Below are 26,113 nucleotides of genomic sequence, written 5' to 3' on the forward strand. Positions count from 1 at the left end.
ATTCACATTTCCATGGGGGAATAGCTAGGATTTCTTGTGTAATGGGTTCTTCACTGGCACAAAAAAAAAAAAAAACACAGTTCTTATCCTAAACCCATACAGGATCAGTAGTGTGAACAGCTAGTGAAATACTGGGGTTTATCATTTACAATCTGGGCACAATAAAATAAACAAAAACAAATTTTGTATCTTTGTAATCAATTCACAATTCCCCATGTTTTGCTTCTCTATCAATGCTGCGCATACAGAAAAATACCGGAGACAGCTATTAGTTTTAAATCTCAGAACCAAAATCCACTTACTTGGGTTATTGGCTTAGCCCTTTCCACCCCACTGCTGTCAAAGTGATTTAAAGGAAGGGGGTGTTAATAAAGCAGTAAGCAGACATTTTCTGGAGAAGCAGGTGTGGTGTGCACAGAGAGAACCACACTGATGATTATATGTCAGTGATAGGATCAGTGGCCCTCTCATAAGGGGGGAAGTGCTGTTATTGCTTTTATCTGCACTCCTGCTATTCAGACCTGTGAGAGCATGGAATATGAGCCTGGGACCTCTCAAAATAAAAAAAAGCAGTGTAAGAGACTGCAGAAAAATAAAAATAATAAAAGACCATCAGCTATAGAGTTGCCAGCAGAAGAAAGTGCTACATTTGAAACTACACTATATTGCAAAAAGTATTGGGACACCCCTCCAAATCATTGGATTCAGGTATTCCAATCACCTCCATGGCCACAGGTGTATAAAATCAAGCCCCTAGGTATGCAGACTGCTTCTACAAACATTTGTGTAAGGGTCACTTTCAGGAGCTCAGTGAATTCAAGTGTGGTAACATGATAGGTTTCCACTTGTGCAAATCCATCTGTGAAATTTCCTTGCTACTAAATATTCAACGGTCAGCTGTTAGTGGTATAATAACAAAGTGGAAGCAACTGGGAACAGCAACTCAGCCAAGTGGTAGGCTACGTAAAATGACAGAGCAGGGTCAGTGTATGCACAGTGTGCAGAGGTCACCAAGAGTCTGCAGAGTCAATAGCTAAAGACCTTGAAACTTTTGTGTGGCCTTCAGATTAGCACAAAAACAGTGTGTAGAGAGCTTCATGGAATGGGTTTCCAGCTGCATCCAAGTGCAATGCAAAGCGTTGGATGCAGTGGTGTAAAGCAAGCCGCCATTGGACTCTAGAGCAGTGGAGAAGTGTTCCCTGGAGTGACCAATCATGCTTCTCTGTCTGGCAATCCGATGGACATGTCTGGGTTTGGCAATTGCCAGGAGAACGGTACTTGCCTGACTGCATTGTGCCAAGTGTAAAGTTTGGTGGAAGGGGGGATTATGGTATGGGGTTGTCTTTCAGGGGTTAGACTTGGCCCCCTAGTTCCAGTGAAGGGAACTCTTAAGGTGTCAGCATACCAAGACATTTTGGACAATTTCATGCTCCTAACTTTGTGGGAACAGCTTGGGGATGGCCCCTTCCTGTTCTAACATGACTGCTTACCAGTGCACAAAACAAGGTCCATAAAGACATGGATGAGTGAGTTTGGGGTGGAGGAACGTGACTGGCCTGCACAGTCCTGACCTCAGCTTGATAGAACACCTTTGGGATGAATTAGGGTAGAGACTGTGAGCCAGGCCTTCTCATCCGACATCAGTGCCTGACCTCACAAATGAGCTTCTGGAAAAATCATCAAACATTCCCATAGACACACTTCTAAACCTTGTGGAAAACCTTCCCAGAAGAGTTGAAGAGTTGGAGCAAAGGGTGGGCCAACTCAATATTGAAGACTACAGACTAAGACTGGGATGCCATCAACGTTCATGTGCGTGTAAAGGCAAGCATCCCATACTACAGTGAGTGTTCAGCTTTTCAGTGCCTTGTTCTCAATTCTTGCCCACATATGAAGACAAAAGATTGATGTAAAACTAACAGAGACACTGATAGCTACCGCTTCTTAGAATCTGCTGCTTTATATGTGATTGGATCTGTATTCATCTGTGATTGGGACAGAAAGCAACAGAGCTGTTCATCTGAATCTGCTGTGGATTTTTATCTACCATCACTTGCTAATTTGATGTTGATCTATATAAAGAGATAGACCAATATTGTTAAAGTGTCTTTTCAAGTAAATTTGACTGCATAAATACTAAGAGACCCAAATCCTGGAGAATCCATGGGGTGCAAATAATTGCCAAAGAAAGATTGCCAAGTACCTGCTCCTTATATCTGTGGAAGGTCTTCCTTTGCTCATAGATGACTTGTCATGAGCCACCTGTTTTGAATATGTGGCCCTTAAGTGGACTAGTTGTCCTCCCCAGTTCCAGGGCTATATATTAACTTGACACAATGGTAAGCTGTTTCAGCCAACTTTATCTACACAGCATCAACAGGGTAGATGACAGTATATTCTAGACACTGGTTTAGCTAATGTATTAAGGGGATAGTTTTCCAAAGTTTCCTTTAAGGACAGAGATAGTTAAAAAAAATCATAAATGGGTGTTTTGCCTATAATCCGCCAATCCTTTGTATACTACTCTGCACTAGTAGAAACACAAGTTGCACCTGTGAATTACAAAGTGAGTTATAAAATAAGAGCTCTAATGAGCTCCAACTTTGCTGGCTTCTGGGCATTCACATATCTTTTGTATATCTATTCTTCATTGGCCAGTGTGCCGAAAAGAGAGCCTATTTTACACATTGCTGTGTGAATTTAAAAGGTACATTATCTGTAACTGTTTTAATGTATTTACTAGAGATGAGCGAATCGAACATGGCGAAGTGGAATTCGTTTCGAATATTGGGAAATATTCGATTCGCGCCGAATCCGAAAATTAGCCAACTTCGGATGCACGAATCGAATTTTCCCAAAAATGGCGGTGACATGTGTGGCGACGGAGCGGGGATCTCTGGGAAGGCGCGCAGACAAGGCGCGCTGACCCATAATGCAATCATTCATGACATGTGATCGCATTAGCCAATCAGCAGCCAGCCAGCCAGCACTGTGTAATGGTGGAGCTATAAATTGCGGCCATCTTACAATTCTCCATTAGCCTCCAGTCATTCAAGAGAGACAGACCTGTCTGTATTAGGGACAGAGTTAGGGCCAGAGAGACTTTAGGGACACAGAATCGTTACTCAGGGACACAGAATTTTTACTCAGGGACAGACACAGAATTGTTACTGAGGGACACAGAAATGTTACTGAGGGACACAGAATTGTTACTGAGGGACACAGAATTGTTACTGAGGGACACAGAATTGTTACTCAGGGACACAGAACTGTTACTCAGGGACACAGAATTGTTACTCAGGGACAGGCACAGAATTGTTACTGAGGGACACAGAATTGTTACTGAGGGACACAGAATTGTTACTCAGGGACACAGAATTGTTACTCAGGGACAAAGAATTGTTACTCAGGGACAAAGAATTGTTACTCAGGGACAGACACAGAATTGTTACTCAGGGACACAGAATTGTTACTCAGGGAAACAGAATTGTTACTCAGGGACACAGAATTGTTACTCAGGGACAGACACAGAATTGTTACTGAGGGACACAGAATTGTTACTGAGGGACACAGAATTGTTACTGAGGGACACAGAATTGTTACTCAGGGACACAGAATTGTTACTGAGGGACACAGAATTGTTACTGAGGGACACAGAATTGTTACGGAGGGACACAGAATTGTTACTCAGGGACACAGAATTGTTACTCAGGGACAGACACAGAATTGTTACTGAGGGACACAGAATTGTTACTGAGGGACACAGAATTGTTACTGAGGGACACAGAATTGTTACTCAGGGACAGACACAGAATTGTTACTCAGGGACAGACACAGAATTGTTACTCAGGGACACAGAATTGTTACTGAGGGACACAGAATTGTTACTCAGGGACACAGAATTGTTACTCAGGGACAGACACAGAATTGTTACTCAGGGACACAAAATTGTTACTCAGGGACACAGAATTGTTACTCAGGGACAGACACAGAATTGTTACTCAGGGACACAGAATTGTTACTCAGGGACACAGAATTGTTACTGAGGGACACGGAATCGTTACTGAGGGACACGGAATTGTTACTCAGGGACACAGAATTGTTACTCAGGGACACGGAATTGTTACTGAGGGACACAGAATCGTTACTGAGGGACACAGAATTGTTACTCAGGGACACAGAATTGTTACTCAGGGACACAGAATTGTTACTCAGGGACACAGAATTGTTACTCAGGGACACGGAATTGTTACTGAGGGACACAGAATCGTTACTGAGGGACACAGAATTGTTACTCAGGGACACAGAATTGTTACTCAGGGACACAGAATCGTTGAATTAAAGAGTATGTCAGACAACACGCAGAGGAGTGGCAGAGGAGGCAATGTTTCAGGAGCGAGCAGACGTGGCAGCAGAGGAAGGGGTCGAGGCAGCACTATTCGCAGCCAGAGGCCAGTGCTCCCGGTGTCATCCAGCGGTCGTGTCTCCACCGACAACCCTGCCGTCATTGATTGGTTGACTCGGTCGTCTTCCTCTTCCCAGGTCACCTCTGACCCCTACAGCCAACGGTCGGTGGGTACGTCAGACACAACCGTTAGTTGGCATGGCCCGGGAGCAAGCCCACTGAAATCACGTGTCCTCGACCTGCCCCTGTCCTTTGGTGTTCCCTCACCAAGCGAAGTATCGCATGCTGTGGGCTCAGCCCCACTGTACAGTGAGGAAGAGCTAACAGAGGGCGGTCAGGAACGGGGGGAGACATCCGCCTCTTCAGCAGCCAGGCGAAGAAGTACTGGCGAGGAGAGTGGCTCGGTAGCCGGTCTAGAGACAGGTCTGTCTCCTGACCCACACGCAGCCGAGGGGGCTAGTAGTGAGGCGGAGACCCTAATTGATGATGATGAGGCTGATCGCACTTGGCAGCCTCGTCGTCATCTGCCAGGCCCGTAATCTGCCATGGGCCCCCGTACCGACTCCTCATGCTGCTGCCAGGCCCGTAATCTGTCATGGGCCCCTGTACCGCCTCCTCATGCTGCTGCCAGGTCCAGAGTGTCTCATGGGTCCCTGTACGGCCTCCCATTGCTGCTGTCTCCATCGCCACACTCTGCCATGTGCCACTTTCAGGTCTCCTCACACTGCTGGTGGGTTCCATTTTGTCATAGGGTGCTGGCAGATTACGGGCCTCCCATTGCTGCTGCCAGGCCCGTAATCTGTCATGGGCCCCCGTACCGCCTCCTCATGCTGCTGCCAGGTCCAGAGTGTCTCATGGGTCCCTGTACGGCCTCCCATTGCTGCTGTCTCCATCGCCACACTCTGCCATGTGCCACTTTCAGGTCTCCTCACACTGCTGGTGGGTTCCATTTTGTCATAGGGTGCTGGCAGATTACGGGCCTCCCATTGCTGCTGCCAGGCCCGTAATCTGCCATGGGCCCCCGTACCGCCTCCTCATGCTGCTGCCAGGTCCAGAGTGTCTCATGGGTCCCTGTACGGCCTCCCATTGCTGCTGTCTCCATCGCCACACTCTGCCATGTGCCACTTTCAGGTCTCCTCACACTGCTGGTGGGTTCCATTTTGTCATAGGGTGCTGGCAGATTACGGGCCTCCCATTGCTGCTGCCTGGCCCGTAATCTGCCATGGGCCCCCGTACCGACTCCTCATGCCGCTGCCAGGCCGTAATCTGTCATGGGCCCCTGTACCGCCTCCTCATGCTGCTGCCAGGTCCAGAGTGTCTCATGGGTCCCTGTACGGCCTCCCATTGCTGCTGTCTCCATCGCCACACTCTGCCATGTGCCACTTTCAGGTCTCTTCACACTGCTGGTGGGTTCCATTTTGTCATAGGGTGCTGGCAGATTACGGGCCTCCCATTGCTGCTGCCAGGCCCGTAATCTGCCATGGGCCCCCGTACCACCTCCTCATGCTGCTGCCAGGTCCAGAGTGTCTCATGGGTCCCTGTACGGCCTCCCATTGCTGCTGTCTCCATCGCCACACTCTGCCATGTGCCACTTTCAGGTCTCCTCACACTGCTGGTGGGTTCCATTTTGTCATAGGGTGCTGGCAGATTACGGGCCTCCCATTGCTGCTGCCAGGCCCGTAATCTGCCATGGGCCCCCGTACCGCCTCCTCATGCTGCTGCCAGGTCCAGAATGTCTCATGGGTCCCTGTACGGCCTCCCATTGCTGCTGTCTCCATCGCCACACTCTGCCATGTGCCACTTTCAGGTCTCCTCACACTGCTGGTGGGTTCCATTTTGTCATAGGGTGCTGGCAGATTACGGGCCTCCCATTGCTGCTGCCAGGCCCGTAATCTGCCATGGGCCCCCGTACCGCCTCCTCATGCTGCTGCCAGGTCCAGAGTGTCTCATGGGTCCCTGTACGGCCTCCCATTGCTGCTGTCTCCATCGCCACACTCTGCCATGTGCCACTTTCAGGTCTCCTCACACTGCTGGTGGGTTCCATTTTGTCATAGGGTGCTGGCAGATTACGGGCCTCCCATTGCTGCTGCCAGGCCCGTAATCTGCCATGGGCCCCCGTACCGACTCCTCATGCTGTGACGTTGCAACAAGGTGGAATTCAACCCTACATATGTTAGACCGCCTTTACGAACAGCGAAAGGCCATCACCGATTTCCTGATGTTACAAGCGGATAAAGGTACTCCCCTGTGTAACTTCGATGTCAGCCATTGGCAGCTCATGCGTGACACCTGCCGCTTGCTCAGGCCCTTTGAGGAGGCCACGCTATTCGTGAGTCGGCAGGACTATGGGATGAACGACGTCATTCCTCTGTTGCACGTCCTGGAACAAATGCTGTTAACAATGGCTGGTCAGGGTGCGGTAGACGTGGCGCACAGATCTCAACGCCACATGACCCCTGTGGGGGCAGGACAGGAAGAAGAGGAGGAGGTAGAGGAGGACATTGGTGCTCAGGAATTATTGAGTGAAATGGGTGGTTTTTCCACTCAGCGGACAGGAGTGGAGGAGCAGGAGCATCTGGTAGAGGAGGAGGAGGAGGAGACAGAGGACCCAGACGCACCGTGGCAGTATGCTGTGGAGATGGAGGCAGGGAGTCCCTCGCATTCCTTGGCACAAATGGCCCATAGCATGCTCGCTTGCTTGCGTAGCGACAGCCGAATAATAACCATCAGACAGAGGGATGACTTTTGGCTGTCCACCTTGTTGGACCCTCGCTACCGTTCAAAAATGGTGGCCTTTTTCACACCTGCTGAGAGGGAGGCCAAAATAACGTACTATAAAAACCACCTATGTAGTCAGTTGGTCTCTGCCTTTGTGCGCCAACGTCCATCCTCAGACACTGTAGGCCCTGTGCGCTCGCGTTCCGCTGCCATGGCAGCAGGGGAGGGGTGGGGTGGTAGGAGCAGTGGCAGCTCCACTAGCAGCGGCTGCCTCAGTCTGCAGTCGATGATGAGTAGCTTTCTTCACCAGCGCAGTGAGGAAACTACTAACCAGCCGCAGCAGCAGCAGCATCAGGTGGACCTGGAGCAGGACCTCAAACAACAGGCTTGGGCCTACTTGGACAGCACCCTGCCAACCGAGGTAGACAATCCCCTTGACTACTGGGCAACGAAACTTGACCTTTGGCCCCAACTAGCTGAATTTGCCCTTGAAAGGCTGTCATGCCTGGCCAGTAGTGTGGCATCGGAGCGCGTGTTTAGTGCGGCAGGAGGTATTGTAACTCCGCGGAGGACACGACTGTCCACCCAAAGTGTGGAGAGACTCACGTTTGTGAAAATGAATCAGGCGTGGATTAGTCTGGATTTCAAACCACCAGTTCCTGACACAACTGACTAAATCCGCCATGAATCATGCCCCAAACATGTTATTATTTTTAACATAGGCCTCTGTATGGCCTTCAATTTAAGCTGCTACGCTTCGCCACTCTGCCATGGGCCCCTGTACCGCCTCCTCTTGCTGCTGCCAGGTCCAGAGTGTCTCATGGGTCCCTGTACGGCCTCCCATTGCTGCTGTCTCCATCGCCACACTCTGCCATGTGCCACTTTCAGGTCTCCTCACACTGCTGGTGGGTACCATTTTGTCATAGGGTGCTGGCAGATTACGGGCCTCCCATTGCTGCTGCCAGGCCCGTAATCTGCCATGGGCCCCCGTACCGCCTCCTCATGCTGCTGCCAGGTCCAGAGTGTCTCATGGGTCCCTGTGCGGCCTCCCATTGCTGCTGTCTCCATCGCCACACTCTGCCATGTGCCACTTTCCGGTCTCCTCACACTGCTGGTGGGTTCCATTTTGTCATAGGGTGCTGGCAGATTACGGGCCTCCCATTGCTGCTGCCTGGCCCGTAATCTGCCATGGGCCCCCGTACCGACTCCTCATGCTGCTGCCAGGCCCGTAATCTGTCATGGGCCCCTGTACCGCCTCCTCATGCTGCTGCCAGGTCCAGAGTGTGTCATGGGTCCCTGTACGGCCTCCCATTGCTGCTGTCTCCATCGCCACACTCTGCCATGTGCCACTTTCAGGTCTCCTCACACTGCTGGTAAGTTCCATTTTGTCATAGGGTGCTGTATGGCCTCCCATTGCTGCTGCCTCCACCGCCACACTCTGGCTCCACACTCTGGTTTTGGCCCCGTGACTGCCCAAATGAGTGAAGTGTGCGGTGATTCTAAGATCGACGGCACTCATCTGCATGTCATACTGACTGACAGTATTATTTCTCTTCCCCAGCAGACTCCAAGGGCATTTAAATTAAAGGTACAGTGTTCTGCACTAATATAAAGGCTCTCTGAAGCCTAGAAACACCCTTTTTATAAGTTAAATTCGCAGCGAATATATTCGCCTCAAATCAAATTTATTCCGCGAATTCGCCGAATCAGCCGAATCGAATTTTTGAATACTTCGCTCATCTCTAGTATTTACCATTGTTTCCATTCATGTATGTCTTCACAGGGTTGCCTAGTCACTAAATGACTTCCTCCTAGACTGACAAACTAGTAAAAAGAAAATATTTTAAGTAAGTTGGTGTGTTGCTATGTTCTGGGTATCATTTAAGATGTCATTACTTAGAAAGTGATGACAATTCTCTTTTTTAAAGTTCATGAAAAAGAATGACCTGAACAGGGAATGGTTAGAATTTCTGACAATATTTTAATTTCTGTCTTTATTCTTGTCCCAGTGACAACTGTTCCTACCATTTCATGCCCAGGGACAGGATGGGAATAATAACCGGACATTCAAAAAACACAAAACTAAAAAAGTTGGAGTAAGGCTTCAAACAGATCTGTATTAGAGCATATTACTAGCCCACATATAAAAACTCTGGTTACTGTAATCCATTAAAAAAATACAATTAGCCAATACGTCACTTGAGCCTTTTAAATTTATCCAAAGCTATAGGTTAGGGTGGACCAACTCTAAGGGAGCTAGTTATAATGGAGAGAGGATACCACCATCTGCACTTTGCAGGACCTTGCTGTATTACAGCAGAGTGTGGATGCATTCTCCATCTAATTCATTAAATACAGGCCAATGTGCACAGCCTGTGGTGTCCCACGGAGTTCTCATTGCCAAACGCTGCAGAAAGAACTCCATAATTGGAGGAGAGGAAAGTCACATCACTTTGACAGGTCATTTTCACATCGTATTCATTTGTGTTTCATTTGCTTTGAAGATCCAAAGCAAGAGGAGCTAGATGCTCCTTAGTTCTACTTTAAGATGGTTTAGTTGGTTGTTGTATAACAATCCTTTATCTGTCTATTTCTAAATCTAAGTGGTTTCAGAAGAAGTTGCATAGAGCTCATCAAATCAAATTCCTGTGTATAAAGCATCAAATAGACATATGCAACTCAAAGTTCTGCATTCTGTGTGCACTGAATTGATGTCAAGAAAAACATTATTAATTATTATTGATCTGTAAAATGATTGATGTTGTAATATATGATGTTTCTCCCTTGCGAGCATTTTGTTTGACAACATGCTCAAACAAAATACACACTAGTGGATTTGTTTGATTTATATCTGGGCTTACAAGCTATGTTTTCCACATCAGGGGGTCTCATATAATATTGTACAATATATATTTTCTTTGATCTTTGCTTACTTTTCAGTTTATCATTTCTGTTCTATTAAAGAAGACATTTATTCACATTCAGAACCACTCACAATGCACTATGTATAGTCCACATTCGTCCATTTTTTATCATTGTACTTGCCTGAACACACAAAATGGCAGCTATGAAAATGTACTAATAAATTATATAAACACATTATGGGTATTGTCTGGCATAGCAGCATTATTATTTCTGACAAGAACATCCATTTGTGCCATACATTTTCTGTAAATTCCTCATCACTGTTAAAAATGAAGTCTATTAAATGTTACTAAAGTATCGACTTTGTCTCCTTAAACTTGTCCAATAGTTCATTTACAATGTGATAAAATAAAAAAAAATACAAGACATTTAAAATGTGATGTTGGGAGGATAAGTGTGGAACTAGATCCCCAAATTGAAACTTATAATAAAAGCATAACCATATCATAAGAAAAGCCTAAATTAAAAATCTAACGTTGTAAAGTACCAACAACACTATAAGATTCAAACACTGTAAATGTAAGGGATTAAATTGTGTTGTAATTAATTAAACAAAAAATACACTGTTGCATCAAACATAAAGTAAAAAAACATTCCTTTGCAGGGAGTCTGTGTCAGCACAATCCAATACACAACATATCATTTAGCCACCTGGCTAGTTACAAGATGATTTGGGTCTGCTAGACCTGCAGGCTGTTCCATCACAGTCTGCATGCCGTTCCATCACAGTCTGCATGCCGTTCCTTCACAGTCTGCATGCCGTTCCATCACAGTCTGCATGCCGTTCCATCACAGTCTGCATGCCGTTCCATCACAGTCTGCATGCCGTTCCATCACAGTCTGCATGCCGTTCCATCACAGTCTGCATGCCGTTCCATCACAGTCTGCATGCCGTTCCTTTACAGTCTGCATGCCGTTCCATCACAGTCTGCATGCCATCTCTCTGTAAAACACACCACCTGCTCTCATCCCAGAGAAGACCTAAATTATACCCCCAGTTGCAGAGAAAAGGTGTGTTCAGTGCTGACATAATTCAGCCTGCAGTTGTCCTGCCTGTGTAATCCTTACCTGCTTGCTGCAGTGCTTCTCCTAGTCCTCTGATTTCTTTCACATGTGTTTTGGACTTCAGTGCTCACCTATGGGTGTCACCTGCTATTCTTTGGGTTTGTATTTGCTTTCCCCTTCATCACTTCCTGGCTGCCTCTTAAGTTGCTTTCCTATATATACTTGTGCTCAGTGTAGGCTGCATTACCTGAGCAACTCCACAGTTCTCTGAGCTCCCATCTGCTTACTATTTTGGTATTCTGTGTCTGACTACCTGTGTACCAATCCCAGCTTCGTCTACCGGCTCTGCTTGCCTGCTGCTTGCCCTGACCTCAGCTTGTTTCCTGGTTTTCCTTCAGCCTCCTGTTGTTTAACTCTGTACATGCTAGTGGTCTCCGCATTCACAGCTGGGTGTTCCTGGTTACAGCTGTGCAGCAAGTCCACCCCTAACATCAGGGGCCCTTGTGATGAAGCAGGCTAGGGCTTAGACTCTACGCCCTGGAGAACCCCGAGTTGGCAAACTACAAGGGATCGCTACCACAGACTCCTGACAGGTGGTTCACTCCTTACACAGTCCTATCACCAGCTTATCTCACAAAGTCACACAGTCTAGGGGTCAGGTAAACCCCATCCACTTTGCTGCCCTTGACTCGGTGAAGGTGTTTGTCGCTAACTGGCATTACATTGTTGTAAATGGGAAATGGATTTTGCCCCTAGGGTAATAAATATTATACATGTGAAAACAAAGCAATCATATTTTGTTCATCTTCTTTGGTTGACAAATTATGGCACTGTCTGTTTTTATTTGAGTTTTAACCTTTTTATTGCAAAAACGAAATAGGAATTTGTCTGGAGTTAATCATGCTGCATATAAAATATGTGCACCTTGTACCTTGTGCATATGAAAACTGTAAATCTAGCACCTGTGACAGTAGGCAGGTGAAATCACCTGGTTGCGTACTGGATGGACGATATATTTGTCCAAGGTTCAGGCTTTATGGGGATTTGTACCACTAGAGGGAAGTGCTGAGTCCTTCAGCACTGAGATAATGAGCCCAGCTGAAGGTAGTGGGCTCATTAAACACCTCTATAAAACCTCCCAGAGTGCTTAGGGAGTTGCTCCACCCTGGAACCAGATCTGTGCCTGAACTGTCTGGGGAGCTGACCTGTTACCTGTGTGCAGAGAGACCAAAGCCTGTGTGGCTAGCCTCTAAGTACTAGCAACTAGGTATAGCAGCAGGCTGTACCTAGTGGGTAGCTAGGGAGAAGCTGTTGTTGCAGTAAGTAGCCAAGTTGGCCAGGATTTATTTTGATGTTTCTTTTTGTTTATCCTTTTTTCTGTAAATATTGTAAATAAATTGCACCTGTTTGTTTTCACCTCCACTATTGTTGTGCTGTGCCTAATTTTTTTGTGTTGTGCACCCATCCAGGGGGTCACACACACCCGCTGCCGAGCTAACCCTGTTACATATGGTGGAGGATGCAGGCAGTTGTGGTAACTAAAGGCCAGCATGGAGGAGATAATCAGACAGTTGGCTCTGGCAAATGCCAATCAACAACAGGCAAATGCAAGTTTCCAGCAGAGCATTGCAGCCCAGCAGAGGGCCTTGGAACAAGCAGAGGTCCGCCATAGGGAATTGCTGGTGCAACAGGACCAGAAACACCAGCAACAAATGGAGGCTGTTTTGAAGCAGCTCCAGCAGAGGCAGCAGACTGAGGCTGATTCTGGTAAAACACCATCATTTTCTGTGGGCCGTTTATTGCCAAAAATGACGGGAGAGGATGATCCGGAGGTGTTTCTAACCACCTTTGAAAGGACTGCTGAAAGGGAAAAGTGGCCTAAAGAACAGTGGGCTGGACTGATGGCCCCATTATTAACTGGAGAGTCGCAAAAAGCTTACTATGACCTAGAGCCGGACCAAGCCAAAAACTATGATGTGCTAAAAGTGGAAATTTTGGCCTGGTTGGGTGTTACCCTCGCTGTCCGTGCTCAGCGGGTACATAATTGGACTTTTCGGCTTGGGAAACCTCCCAGGTCACAGATGTATGATCTCATTCACCTGAGCAGGAAGTGGCTGCAGCCAGAGACTTTGACCGCCCCAAAAATTGTGGAACGTGTCGTCATGGATCGGTTCCTAAGGTCTCTGCCTACTACTATTCAAAAGTGGGTCAGCCATGGAGACCCAGAAACTGCAGACAAGCTGGTGGATCTAGTGGAGAGATACTTGGCTACTGAGAACCTGACCTCCTCTTCCAGAGACTCACGGACTTTCCACCCTAAGACCAGACCATCCCCAGCGGCGGGTAAGATGACTACAAGGGGTGAGGGTGGAGAGAGTGAGAGGGTGGGAGTATTACCCAATGTCTGGCAAGAGCGGCCAGGAAGGCCAAGGCTGCAAGAAGCGGTGAAAAAAATTGTCTGTTACCGCTGCCGGCAAGAGGGACACATTGCAGCTAATTGCCCAGTGGTGGATGAGCCTATGCAGTGTGACTTTCTGAGCAATAGACGTCAGTCGCTGTTTGCGACAGTGGTATGCACGGCCAGCCCGGGCACTGAGAAACATTTGTGCAAAATGACTGTTAATGGAAATAATATTGTGGGGTTGCTGGATTCAGGTAGCCTGGTAACCTTGATAAGAGAGGAGATGGTCACTACAAAGGTCTCTGGGCATAAAAAGGTGGCGGTGATTTGTGTGCATGGGGACACTAGGGAGTATCCCGTGGCTACTGTGTTTTTTGAGATCCCCAAAGGTAACCTGTCTCATCAGGTAGGATTAGTACCTCATTTACCACATGATGCCATTGTGGGGAGGGATTTTCCAAAATTCTGGTAACTCTGGGATTGTTCTGACCCCCCACTGTCTCCCCTGCAGACCAGGAAGGTGAATCCCAGAAAGCGTCTGAGTGTGGTGAGGTCTCTCCCAAGTTCCCCTTGTCGGTACTAGCTGGGGAGACCCAAGGAACTGAGGAGGAGCCCGCCTCCTCAGATGAAAATCTGCCGGTTGTGGAGTTCTCGGACTTAGAGGTGCATAGGGAAAATTTTGCAACCGAACAGCTGAAAGACCCCACACTGATAAAAGCCCGGGAAAATGTAGTAAAAGTAGATGGTCAACTAGTGAGTCCTGAGAAAACTGCTGCTTATCCATACTTCCTTGTGGAAAGGGACCTACTCTATCGAGTTGCTCAAGGGGCAGAAGAAACCATTGAGCAACTGGTGGTGCCCAGACCTTACAGGAAGTTGGTGTTGGAGTTGGCCCATGGACACATCCTTGGGGGTCATTTGGGGGCGGAGAAAACACGGGAAAGAGTACTGCAGCGGTTCTATTGGCCTGGGGTCATTAAGGAGGTGGAAAATTACTGTTCCTCTTGCCCTGTGTGTCAGAAGTCGGCCCCTATGCCCCATTTCCGTAGTCCACTGGTACCTCTTCCCATCATTGAGGTCCCCTTTGAAAGGATTGCCATGGATTTGGTAGGTCCGCTGGTGAAATCCGCTAGGGGGCATCAGAACCTGTTGGTCATACTCGACTATGCCACCCGCTATCCAGAAGCAATTCCACTCCGAAATACCTCTGCCAAGACAATAGCTAAGGAGCTATTCCTCGTTTTCAGCCGAGTGGGTATTTCAAAGGAACTGCTGACGGATCAGGGAACCCCCTTTATGTCCCGGGTGATGAAAGAGCTGTGCAAACTGTTCAAGGTCAAACAGTTGCGCACCTCTGTGTATCATCCCCAAACTGACGGGTTGGTGGAAAGGTTCAACAAAACCCTGAAACAAATGCTAAGGAAGGTGGTAGATAAGGATGGAAAGGGTTGGGATTATTTAGTACCCTATTTGATGTTTGCCATCCGGGAGGTACCCCAGTCCTCCACAGGGTTTTCACCATTTGAGTTGCTCTATGGGAGACACCCAAGGGGGCTGTTAGATATCGCCAAGGAAACTTGGGAAAGTGAGAGTTCTCCCCACCGGAGTGTGATTGAGCACATCGCCCAAATGCAAGATAGAATTGCCCAGGTCATGCCTATCGTAAAGGAACATTTGTCCCAAGCACAGTTAGCGCAGCAGAGGGTGTACAATCGGGGGGCCCGGACCAGGTCATTTGCTGAAGGAGATAGAGTGCTTGTGCTAATCCCTACGGTTGAAAGCAAATTCCTGGCCAAATGGCATGGCCCCTACGAGGTGATTGAGAAAGTGAGTGAAGTGAATTACAGGGTCAGACAACCAGGAAGGCGGAAACCGGAGCAGATCTACCACATTAATCTGCTAAAGGCCTGGAGGGACAGGGAATCCCTAGTTGCTGAGGGTTTGTCACCAGCGCCATCTAACTGCTTGGTTCCGGAGGTTGGAATAGCAGTCACGCTGTCTACAGTTCAAAAACAGGAGGCTAAAGAGTTTGTGCTCCGCAACACAGATGTTTTTTCTGAGCTGCCGGGACAAACCTCGGGGGTGGAGCATGACATTATCACCCCACCGGGTGAAAGAGTAAAACTGAAACCCTATAGAATCCCAGAGGCTCGACGGGAGGCAATACGTGGGGAAGTACAGAGAATGCTAGATTTGGGGGTGATAGAGGAGTCCCAAAGTGACTGGTCCAGCCCCATAGTGTTGGTGCCCAAACCAGATGGGAGCTGGCGATTTTGTAACGACTTTCGACAGTTGAATAAAGTTACAAAATTTGACACCTACCCCATGCCAAGGATAGATGAACTAATCGACCGACTGGGAGCAGCCCGGTACATGACAACGCTAGACTTGACAAAAGGATATTGGCAAATTCCCCTAGCTAAGTCGGCAAAGGAGAAGACTGCATTTGTAACCCCAGAAGGGTCATTCCAGTATAAAAGAATGCCGTTCGGGTTACAGAATGCACCGGCCACCTTTCAGCGAAAAATGGATCAGATTCTTCGTCCCCATCAGAAGTATGCTGCAGCGTACTTGGACGATGTGATTATCCATAGCGCAGACTGGGCCTCACATTTGCCAAAAGTTCAGGCTGTGCTAGACTCAATACGGAAAGCTGGGTTTACGGCCAACCCAAAGAAGTGTACGATTGGACAGGAGGAGGCCAGGTACCTGGGGTACACTATTGGGAGAGGGGTAATAAAACCTCAGATAAACAAAGTGGAAGCAATACAGAATTGGCCACGCCCAAATAACAAAAAGCAGGTACGGGCTTTTCTAGGAATTGCTGGCTACTATCGGCGATTCATTCCCCATTTTGCTTCTATGGCAGTACCCCTAACCAACCTGACAAAAGGGAAGGAGCCTGTCATGGTTAAGTGGTCCCCTGATGCTGAAGCAGCCTTCCAGTCTTTAAAAAGGGCCTTATGTAGCCAGCCAGTCCTATACTCCCCAGACTTCTCAAAAGACTTTGTGGTCCAGATGGATGCATCCAATGTTGGCTTAGGAGCAGTGCTGTCCCAGGTTTGGCAGGGGGAGGAGCACCCAGTAATCTATCTCAGCCGAAAGCTAAAGTCTCACGAGGAAAATTACGCCACGATTGAGAAGGAGTGTTTAGCGGTGAAGTGGGCCCTAGATTCCCTTCGGTACTATCTGCTGGGCAGACATTTTGACCTGATCACAGATCACGCTCCCTTGAAATGGATGGCTCAAAATAAGGAGACCAATAGAAGGGTAAATAGGTGGTTTCTGGCCCTACAGGAATTTACCTTCACGGTGAAGCATCGCCCCGGTGTTCAGATGGGAAATGTGGATGCTTTATCCCGGGTACATGCCTGCCTGGCTACTGGTGTTACAACCCCAAGGTTGAAACAAGAGGGGGGGTATGTGACAGTAGGCAGGTGAAATCACCTGGTTGCGTCCTGGATGGACGATATATTTGTCCAAGGTTCAGGCTTTATGGGGATTTGTACCACTAGAGGGAAGTGCTGAGTCCTTCAGCACTGAGATAATGAGCCCAGCTGAAGGTAGTGGGCTCATTAAACACCTCTATAAAACCTCCCAGAGTGCTTAGGGAGTTGCTCCACCCTGGAACCAGATCTGTGCCTGAACTGTCTGGGGAGCTGACCTGTTACCTGTGTGCAGAGAGACCAAAGCCTGTGTGGCTAGCCTCTAAGTACTAGCAACTAGGTATAGCAGCAGGCTGTACCTAGTGGGTAGCTAGGGAGAAGCTGTTGTTGCAGTAAGTAGCCAAGTTGGCCAGGATTTATTTTGATGTTTCTTTTTGTTTATCCTTTTTTCTGTAAATATTGTAAATAAATTGCACCTGTTTGTTTTCACCTCCACTATTGTTGTGCTGTGCCTAATTTTTTTGTGTTGTGCACCCATCCAGGGGGTCACACACACCCGCTGCCGAGCTAACCCTGTTACACACCCAAAACACTGATCTTTTCACCATTTGTCAAATTTGTGAGCACCATATCAGGCAGAAAATGATGGGCTGAGGAAAGATATTGATATTGTTCCTGGTGTTATCCGATTGTATAAACCAGTGTGAATTTGGCATTGTCTTGGATTGGCTTTGAGTCTATGCCAACTGTCATGATACTGAAGGGTGTGCACCCACATAGATGTCTGAGCTGTTGTCTGATGAATATTTGGGTGATGAGGGTGGAATGAGAAACAGATGAAGGTGGGGGATAGCAGCCAATTATGTCCCACCTATCATATTTATCTGAATATTTAAACTATAATAATGTCATGAAACTCAAATGGTGCGGGATGGAGAGAAGCCTAGGAAAATTTTGTTGGTGCTTAACCACAAGAAAACACATCTTTAACCTTGTACTTCTCCAGCCCTACTCCTCATATAATCAACCCTCGTCTACATTTAAAAAAGGTGGAGTTACGCCATATTTCTGCAGTTTTAATGCCTGCAAATAGTTTTCACATGACACCCTGCAAGAATCAAACATATTTTTTCCAAAGTTACAAAAAAGAACAAAAAGTTGTGATATTATTACTAATTGGTGGTACACTTTAAATACAATTTCATTGGTTTATATGAATGAAGGCAAAAGTATACCCATATACTATAATTCAATCTATGTATTTAAGAAATAAGTAAAACAATTTGATAAAATGCTAGTAAAATCTGGGAAACTTTTCATTACCTTTAGGAAACCTATACTTAGAAAAATATATAGGTTTCTATTACTGAACGTTTAAAAAATGCTAATTGCTTGTCTGTCAAGATTATCTAATGCTTTCATCCAAAACCTGTTTTGTTTGGTATTGGATAGGGTAGCAAAGTTTTGGATCTAATCAGGTTATTATTGTTCTCTGCATTACCATTGGGGATATTCCCTTCATTTTCTGCACAAATGACAACCAACATACACTATATTGCCAAAAGTATTAGGATGCCTGCATTTACACACACAATTTGAATTTTAATGGCATCCCAGTCTTAGTCCATAGGGTTCAATATTGAGTTGGCCCACCTTTTGCAGCTATAACAGCTTCAACTCTTCTGGGAAGGCTGTCAACAAGGTTTAGGAGTGTATCTATGGGAATGTTTGACCATTCTTCCAGAAGCGCATTTGAGAAGGCCTGAGCCAGGCCTTCAAAAATGCGCTTCTGGAGTCTCCACTCAAATTCATCCCAAAGGTGTTCTATCGGATTGAAGTCAGGACTCTGTGCAGGCCAGTCAAGTTCCTCCATCCCAAACTCGCTCATCCATGTCTTTATGGACCTTGCTTTGTGCACTGGTACGCAGTCAGGTTGGAACAGGTTGGAATAGAAAGGGACCATCCCCAAACTCACAAAGCTGGAAGCATGAAATTGTCATGAAATATGCTGATGCCTTAAGAGTTCCCTTCACTGGAACTAAGGGGTCAAGCTCAACCCCTGAAATACAACCCCACACCATAATCCCCCTTCCATCAAACTTTACACTTGACACAATGCAGTCAGGCAAGTACCGTTCACCTGGCAATCGCCAAACCCAGACACGTCCATCAGATTGCCAGACAGAGAAGCGTGATTTGTCACTCCAGAGAACACATCTCCACTGATCTAGAGTCCAGTGGTGGCGTGCTTTACCCCACTGCATTCGACGCTCTGCATTGCACCTGGTGATGTAAGGCTTGGATGCAGCTGGTCAGCCATGGAAACCTATTCCATGAAGCACTCTATGCACTGTTGTTGTGCTAATCTGAAGTTTGGAAGTCTATTGACTATTGACTCTGCAGACAGTTGGCTACTTCTGCGTACTGCGCACTTCAACATGAACCCGCTCTGTCATTTTATGTGGCCTACCACTTCATGGCTGAGTTGCTGTTGTTCCCAGTTGCTTTCACTTTGTTAAAATACCACTAACAGTTGACCGTGGAATATTAGTAGCAAGGAAATTTTATGGATGGACTTATTGCACAGGTAGAAACCTATTATGGTAGCATGCTTGAAATCACTGAGCTCCTGAGACTGACCCATTCTTTCACAAATGTTTGTAGAAGCAGTCTGCATACCTAGGTGCTTGATTTTATACATCTGTGGCCATGGAGGTGATTGGAACGCCTGAATCCAAAGATTTGGAGGGGTGTCCCAATACTTTTGGCAATATAGTGTATAAGTATTGGTTACTAGGACAGAAAGTTGGAGAAAACTTCCCTAACAGGGATACAAACATCAGAATAAATCTGACATAGGTTTTCAAAATATGTATTTTGGTTTCAGAATTACATTTAGAACATCTACTGAATTTATTATTTCAGGATTATATATTTATTTTTTATTTTGAGAACATTTTGCATTGTTTTTCTGTATACTATGTTCTCATTCCCTCAGACTACATTTTTGTGCCAGAAATACTTCTGTGGATGGATATAATTATCTATCACCATAGTTGATAGACATACTGTAGTTCACAAACTTTAACTTGAAAAACATAAGGACTGGATTAGATAATCCTAGAACGCCATATGACAATAATGAAGTCTGATAAACCCCAAATTAAGAGGAGAGAATAGGGAAGCTCTACTGGACACAGCACAACTCTCATTTCTCCAAAGTTCACAAGCCAGAGACAAAACCAGTCAGAATTAAATCTCACATCTGTGCTAGGCTTTCATGGGAATTAATACATTTGAGAAAATAAAACAATCCTTTTTAAAGCACAGTAGACAGAAAACAGCTCAAGTTAGATGGAAAGCAGAGAACGTTAGATACCAGGCAAAACTTCAAGCACTATCACATGTGGTACTTAACAGAGTCTACTTTTCTTAATAACCTGTCATAAGGTCACAGTTTATTAACAAAATACTCATTTGTGAGTCTGGATTGTGGCCTGAGATTGAACTAAAGCCAAACAATATAGGATTTCCATAATTCCAGCTATGCTGTAGTTATATCCATAAAATGTGGTTACATTTGATCATCATGCACACAGGAAATTTTTTTTCCTCCCCTGGATGCCTTTGCTCCAGAGGAGGGTAAAACAAAGTAAAAAAACATGCCTAAATCTGCATTCTGCAAACATGTTTAGGCTCATCTGGGCATGCAAAGCATATGGATTTTCATTCATTCCATTGACCAGAATATTAATTTATTCTGGCTATTTTAATGAACGATCAAGCGCTAAACTAGGGTTTATGTGTGTTTACACAACTTTTAGGTGTGTATGTGGTTTTTCCACCAAAATGCTCCTCTCCTGAACTTGCAAGCAGAAGAAGAACAATAAAATACATCAGAGCTCCTAAACCAGGGGTGTCCAAACTATGGCCCTCCAGCTGTTGAAGTACTACAATTCCCATCATGCCTCTGCCTCTGGGTGTCTTGCCTGTGGATGTCAGAGTCTTGAAAGTCCTCCTAGGACTTGCAGTACCTCAACATCTGGAGGACCATAGTTGGGACACCCCTGTACTAAACAAAATATAATATATTATAGTTCCTATGTATATCTCTATAAAATTGTAATTTCATTTGATGAAACAATATGCTGGTTGACAGATTGCAAAACAATGTTAGATTGAAATATAGATCCTTTTAGAAAAACTGGAATTAACGGGGTCTCTACCAAACTGCATGAAACACTTCAACACCCCTTCAGCACACCACTTAGACCCTTTGACTGGTTGTTAATTTTAATGCTCTAAACACCCTTTTTAAAGGATAAGTTCACCTTTGGGAAAATGTTACATGTTCCTCCCGTTTTTATGTTCCCACAGCTGCAGCCCATCACCCCCCTCCCTGTGACAGATGGTACGGTTAAACTTCTCCCCATTCTATCTGTCAGATTTGAAAACAGCGCAGCCGTGTGGGGCTCCACCCACATGGCCGCATCACTCATCACAGAGCTTTGTGAATGAGTGCCTACAAGTTCCAGCAGCCTTAGCGGCTACGGGCTTGTAGTTTTCAAAGAACTACCATGGTACTGTGGAACACCATGGTAGTTAATTGAATCTTCTTGTCAGAATATCTGCTTGCTCGTACATCCTGTACGGTAAGCAGATATTCTGACAGGTCTGCAGGAGACCAGCGTGGGATCAGCGATCTACTGATCGCTAGTGCAATGATCTCCAGGCTCCTGCAGACAAAAATAATAAATGCACATTTTTTTACCTGCAAAAAAAATGTGCATTTATTATTTTTTTGTCAAAAAGATGAACTTATCCTTTAAGACCAGCTCTTCCAACTATGAAAGAATTCTAAGAGTCATTAATGAGAGCCGATGAGTCTGATTTAGCAGATTGGGCTACTCTAAAAAATTGATTGTACTCTGCAGAAAACAAAGGACCATGTGAACTTTGCTAAGTACTTTTCCATTTTAATTTATTTTGATGTTGCTTATTGTCTATATTGCAATGTAATTTCTGTAAGTATGTTTCTGCATCATTTTACTTTTTTGTCAATAAGACAATATTTTAAAATTGTTAAGCTGGGTCTCTAAATCCTCTAACCTGACATTAAAGAACTATTCGCCTCTTTGAAAGAAAATATATTGTAAATTCTGTTACATTTCTGTTTGGGCATGGCAGTGAGTGATAGACATTTATTTTTAAAAGGTCAAAATTGCAACAGCAGGTGCTATAAGCAACACACTATGGTTAAAACACATGGTGGGGGGCTACCATTTGTGTGTATGAAAGAGTTAACTGCAGAGTTAACCTGTCCCAGTCACATTAACTCTGCTGAAACTCAGATTTGTTGTTCCACGATCAACAAATCTGAAAATCTGAAGGCTTAGAGTGTAATATCATCACATACTAAGTTACTAGGAGTTGGGAAAAACAGAAGGGGCAGGGGCAGTGACATTACTATAAGGAGTGCAGTATTATCAATTACTACTGGGCCAATGGTCCTGAGAGAGCTGAGCTGTGATCCTGGTTAAAGAATCCTTGTCTCCTTTTCAGATTTTCCAAATGGAACACCTTTTTATGGTTATCAGTTGGTTATCAGTTGGAATAAACTTTCATGTTAAGAAAATTTGTAATACTGACTAAAGATATTGTGTGACTTGTAAGTGGTAACAATAAGCTAATATGTGGCATTGGTAACTAGTGCACAACTTGGCAAAGGAGAATTTGCAGTCATGGGTAGCCATATCTTTTAGAGGATGTGAAAACGATTCATTGCAGTATGGAAAATTGTGGTTGTAAAAAGTAGATGGTGTTGTACTTGTCTGAGAGCACAAGGGGTACTCATATGTGAAACTGTCATTGCCTTTGATGTGTGTTTGACTTTAAACCAGTATAGTGTGTACTCTCCATTTATTAGGGCTAATGTACTTTTAAGTCTATACAGGCAACTACAACGCAGGAAGATATTTTCTTTGCCTATCAATGACACTGAAATATTGCTAGTCAAGATAAATCAAATGTAATTAACTCTCTAGCAAAAACACAGAAATCCCTGTCAAATCAGCTATCATCACATAAATACTTAATTAGAAAAGTGCACTTCCAGAGACAAATCATGATTCTCAAACTAAAACCTGAGAAAGAATTCACCACTATCTTATCTAATGAATCAAGGTTTATGCTAAGTAGCGATATTAGCTTTTGAGGACTTGGGAGTAAGACCAACCTACTTAACGTTTTAATGCCAATCTCATTTAAAATGATTGACCTTTCATACTTTCACTGTCATCACCTAATACAGTACATTCCTGATTATTTAAAGTTCTCTAATATTTTTTTTCCACTTTGCATACAGTGACTGTAAGTATCAGACTAAATGGCAAATGTGAGTAAAACTTTACTCTTTCACAACAAAATTTGAGCAACAGAAGTGCAAAAGTTCAATTAAAACATAGTAGTGATAATAATATTTCAAAAGTCTCTCTTAATTTCATTAACATGATCTGTAATGGTGCACATCCATCATGCTAAAAGGCATTAAATCTAGCAGCTAGAAAGAGTTGGATATAATTAAAAAATAGTTATTGTCTAAGATATCACGTTCCTTTCTAGTTAATTCAGTTGTGAATTGCTAAACTTAATTCAGTCTAAGCAGAAAATAAAAGGTGCCATAGAGTCCAAAAATTCTTAATATTTCAAAACTACATGACCCATGCTGATTCATATATAATGCAATTTCATCCTAACAACCTGAGCAGCCTTGAATAAAATGCCAATAAAAATCAAATAAGGTTTAAAAAGGCCTAAGGATCCTTGTTCTAAGAATATACAATGCATGCAGCAGTGAATTTGTTAATGTTTTCTACAAACCACAGCCATTAGAGAGAAATGCATATAAACAGGTATAACACTCCAGAGATACAGCTTATCCAGTAAAACAGATTTTGCTCTGATTTTGTGGTATCAAGCCAAAAGGTCTACAATAAGCAGTTCAAACTGCAATGGCTTCTGAGCCAGGCTGAATTCCTGAGGTATACTCTACATTCATGCCTATGGTGTGCCTCATGTGAAATAGCTCCTTATGTCAATCCATCTTCCCACAATCAATACTCACCCATCTCAGCCGTATCAAACTGGTAGATGTGAAAATAAAATAAATAAAAAAGTCTTTCAAGATGATCTGTCCCTTCCAGCTACCAGGCTGTGAGTAAAGGGATATATTTTATATCTCTCTCTTGCTCCCTCTCTGTTTCTGCCTCCCTCCCCCTTGCTTTCCATGACCCAGCTCCTCAAATACATTTAATACTCCCTAATTACTTAATCCCTCACAACAGCTTACATGACTAGCTTGGAATTGTCATGAGTAGGAATGTAAACACAGAAATAACAGAGCAGCAAGGGTATGGGATGCTTTACAAGTCGTAGCATCTATTTTCACAATGAATTCTATTTGATCTCGACAAGCCAGATATTATTTAGCTAGACACATTTACAACAAGGGTTCTTGCTCTGCTCTCTGTGCTGCACTAAAAATAGATTTCTTTTCGAGGGGGAAAATTGCTACAGTTGAGAGATGATATACGGGAAAGGGAAAAAAAACAGAAATTACATGTTTTTGGACTCGGATTAAAAAAAGAAAGAAAATCTGCTTTTCAGACTCAACTGTTAGGAAATAAGTATCTAGGGATTTTTAACCACTTCAAGTCAAAGATTTTCAGAGATAAGGAGACTGAACACTCTTTGACTGAGGATCCACTTCCACCTATGCGTGATTGTCTGACTGAGGATCCACTTCCACCTATGCGTGATTGTCTGACTGAGGATCCACTTCCACCTATGCGTGATTGTCTGACTGAGGACCCACTTCCACCTATGCGTGATTGTCTGACTGAGGATCCACTTCCGCCTATGCGTGATTGTCTGACTGAGAATCCACTTCCGCCTATGCGTGATTGTCTGACTGAGGATCCACTTCCGCCTATGCGTGATTGTCTGACTGAGGATCCACTTCCGCCTATGCGTGATTGTCTGACTGAGGATCCACTTCCGCCTATGCGTGATTGTCTGACTGAGGATCCACTTCCGCCTATGCGTGATTGTCTGACTGAGAATCCACTTCCACCTATGCGTGATTGTCTGACTGAGAATCCACTTCCACCTATGCGTGATTGTCTGACTGAGGATCCACTTCCACCTATGCGTGATTGTCTGACTGAGGATCCACTTCCGCCTATGCGTGATTGTCTGACTGAGGATCCACTTCGACCTATGCGTGATTGTCTGACTGAGGATCCACTTCCACCTATGTGTGATTGTCTGACTGAGGATCCACTTCGACCTATGCGTGATTGTCTGACTGAGGATCCACTTCCACCTATGTGTGATTGTTTGACTGAGGATCCACTTCCACATATGTGTAATTGTTTGACTGAGGATCCACTTCCACCTAGCACCCCAAAGAATAAAGGGAATGCACCTGTGTTGCCGCACCCTGCAATATACAACATTTAATTGTTGTGTGCTGTGGTACAAAAATGGCACATTTTCAATTTTAATGAATCTTCAATACAGGCTGTGCTTACTTGTGCTAAGGTGCGTGCATTAACATACCACAGAGGGACAAAATGCATGTTTGTAGAGCATTTTGCTGTGTTTTATAAAGGTAAAGCTATGCCACTGCTTTGAAAATATTTACTATTTACATGTAAAATTATTAGGGCCTGGATTTGAACCCAGGACTCCTGTTTTGACTTTCCTTGTCTCTTGTTTGCAGGTGAACTCTTTTCTACTCCCATTAAAGTGGAGCCCCACCCAAAGGGTAGGTTCCACTTTAAGGCCCCATCCCCTGCTACCCATTAAGTATTGGCACCTTTGGGGAGCAGGGGAGAGTGGGTACCTGATTTTGACAAGTACACGCTCCTTCTACTGCTGTGACTGCCTAGGCGATCGGAAGTGGAAGTTGTCCCCCTCCCTTAGTCTTCTGGGACAAATGACAGGTCACAGAAGACTATGAGACCATTCACAAGGTACAGCGCTACTTGTGAATGCATAGTTAGCACTCGGCTATTAAGTCGCAAGTTGTCGTGCCCACGGTCACAGCCGGGTGCCCACACTTAAGATGTTGGTGCTGAGGAGAGAGGACAGTGAGTGAAACCGGCTGTGGTGAGCACACCGCTGGATTGAGGGACAGGTGAGTTTCTTTACAAAAACTGTAGCTGCTGACTTAAAGTTTTACATTTTGCCTGGAGCTCCGCTTTAACTTCC

General features: G+C 45.1%; 1 protein-coding gene across 3 annotated transcripts in view; it reads right to left on the reverse strand.

Moving 5' to 3' along the window:
* The window catches only part of LOC149457695 (rap1 GTPase-GDP dissociation stimulator 1-A-like), a 309,574-nt gene extending 285,476 nt beyond the window's left edge, over positions 1-24,098 (reverse strand). For all 3 annotated transcript variants that reach the window (XM_089683341.1, XM_089683340.1, XM_089683339.1), the window contains exon 1: positions 23,964-24,098. In XM_089683341.1, the coding sequence (XP_089539467.1) occupies positions 23,964-23,967 (4 nt within the window). In that variant the 5' untranslated portion in view covers positions 23,968-24,098. The remainder of the gene's footprint in view (positions 1-23,963) is intronic.
* Positions 24,099-26,113: the final 2,015 nt, after the last annotated feature.

Source organism: Staurois parvus, unplaced genomic scaffold (assembly GCF_062004578.1).
Source record: "Staurois parvus isolate SC_StPar_1 unplaced genomic scaffold, SC_StPar_1.0 ptg000306l, whole genome shotgun sequence".
In the NCBI taxonomy this organism is placed as follows: Eukaryota; Metazoa; Chordata; class Amphibia; order Anura; family Ranidae; genus Staurois; species Staurois parvus.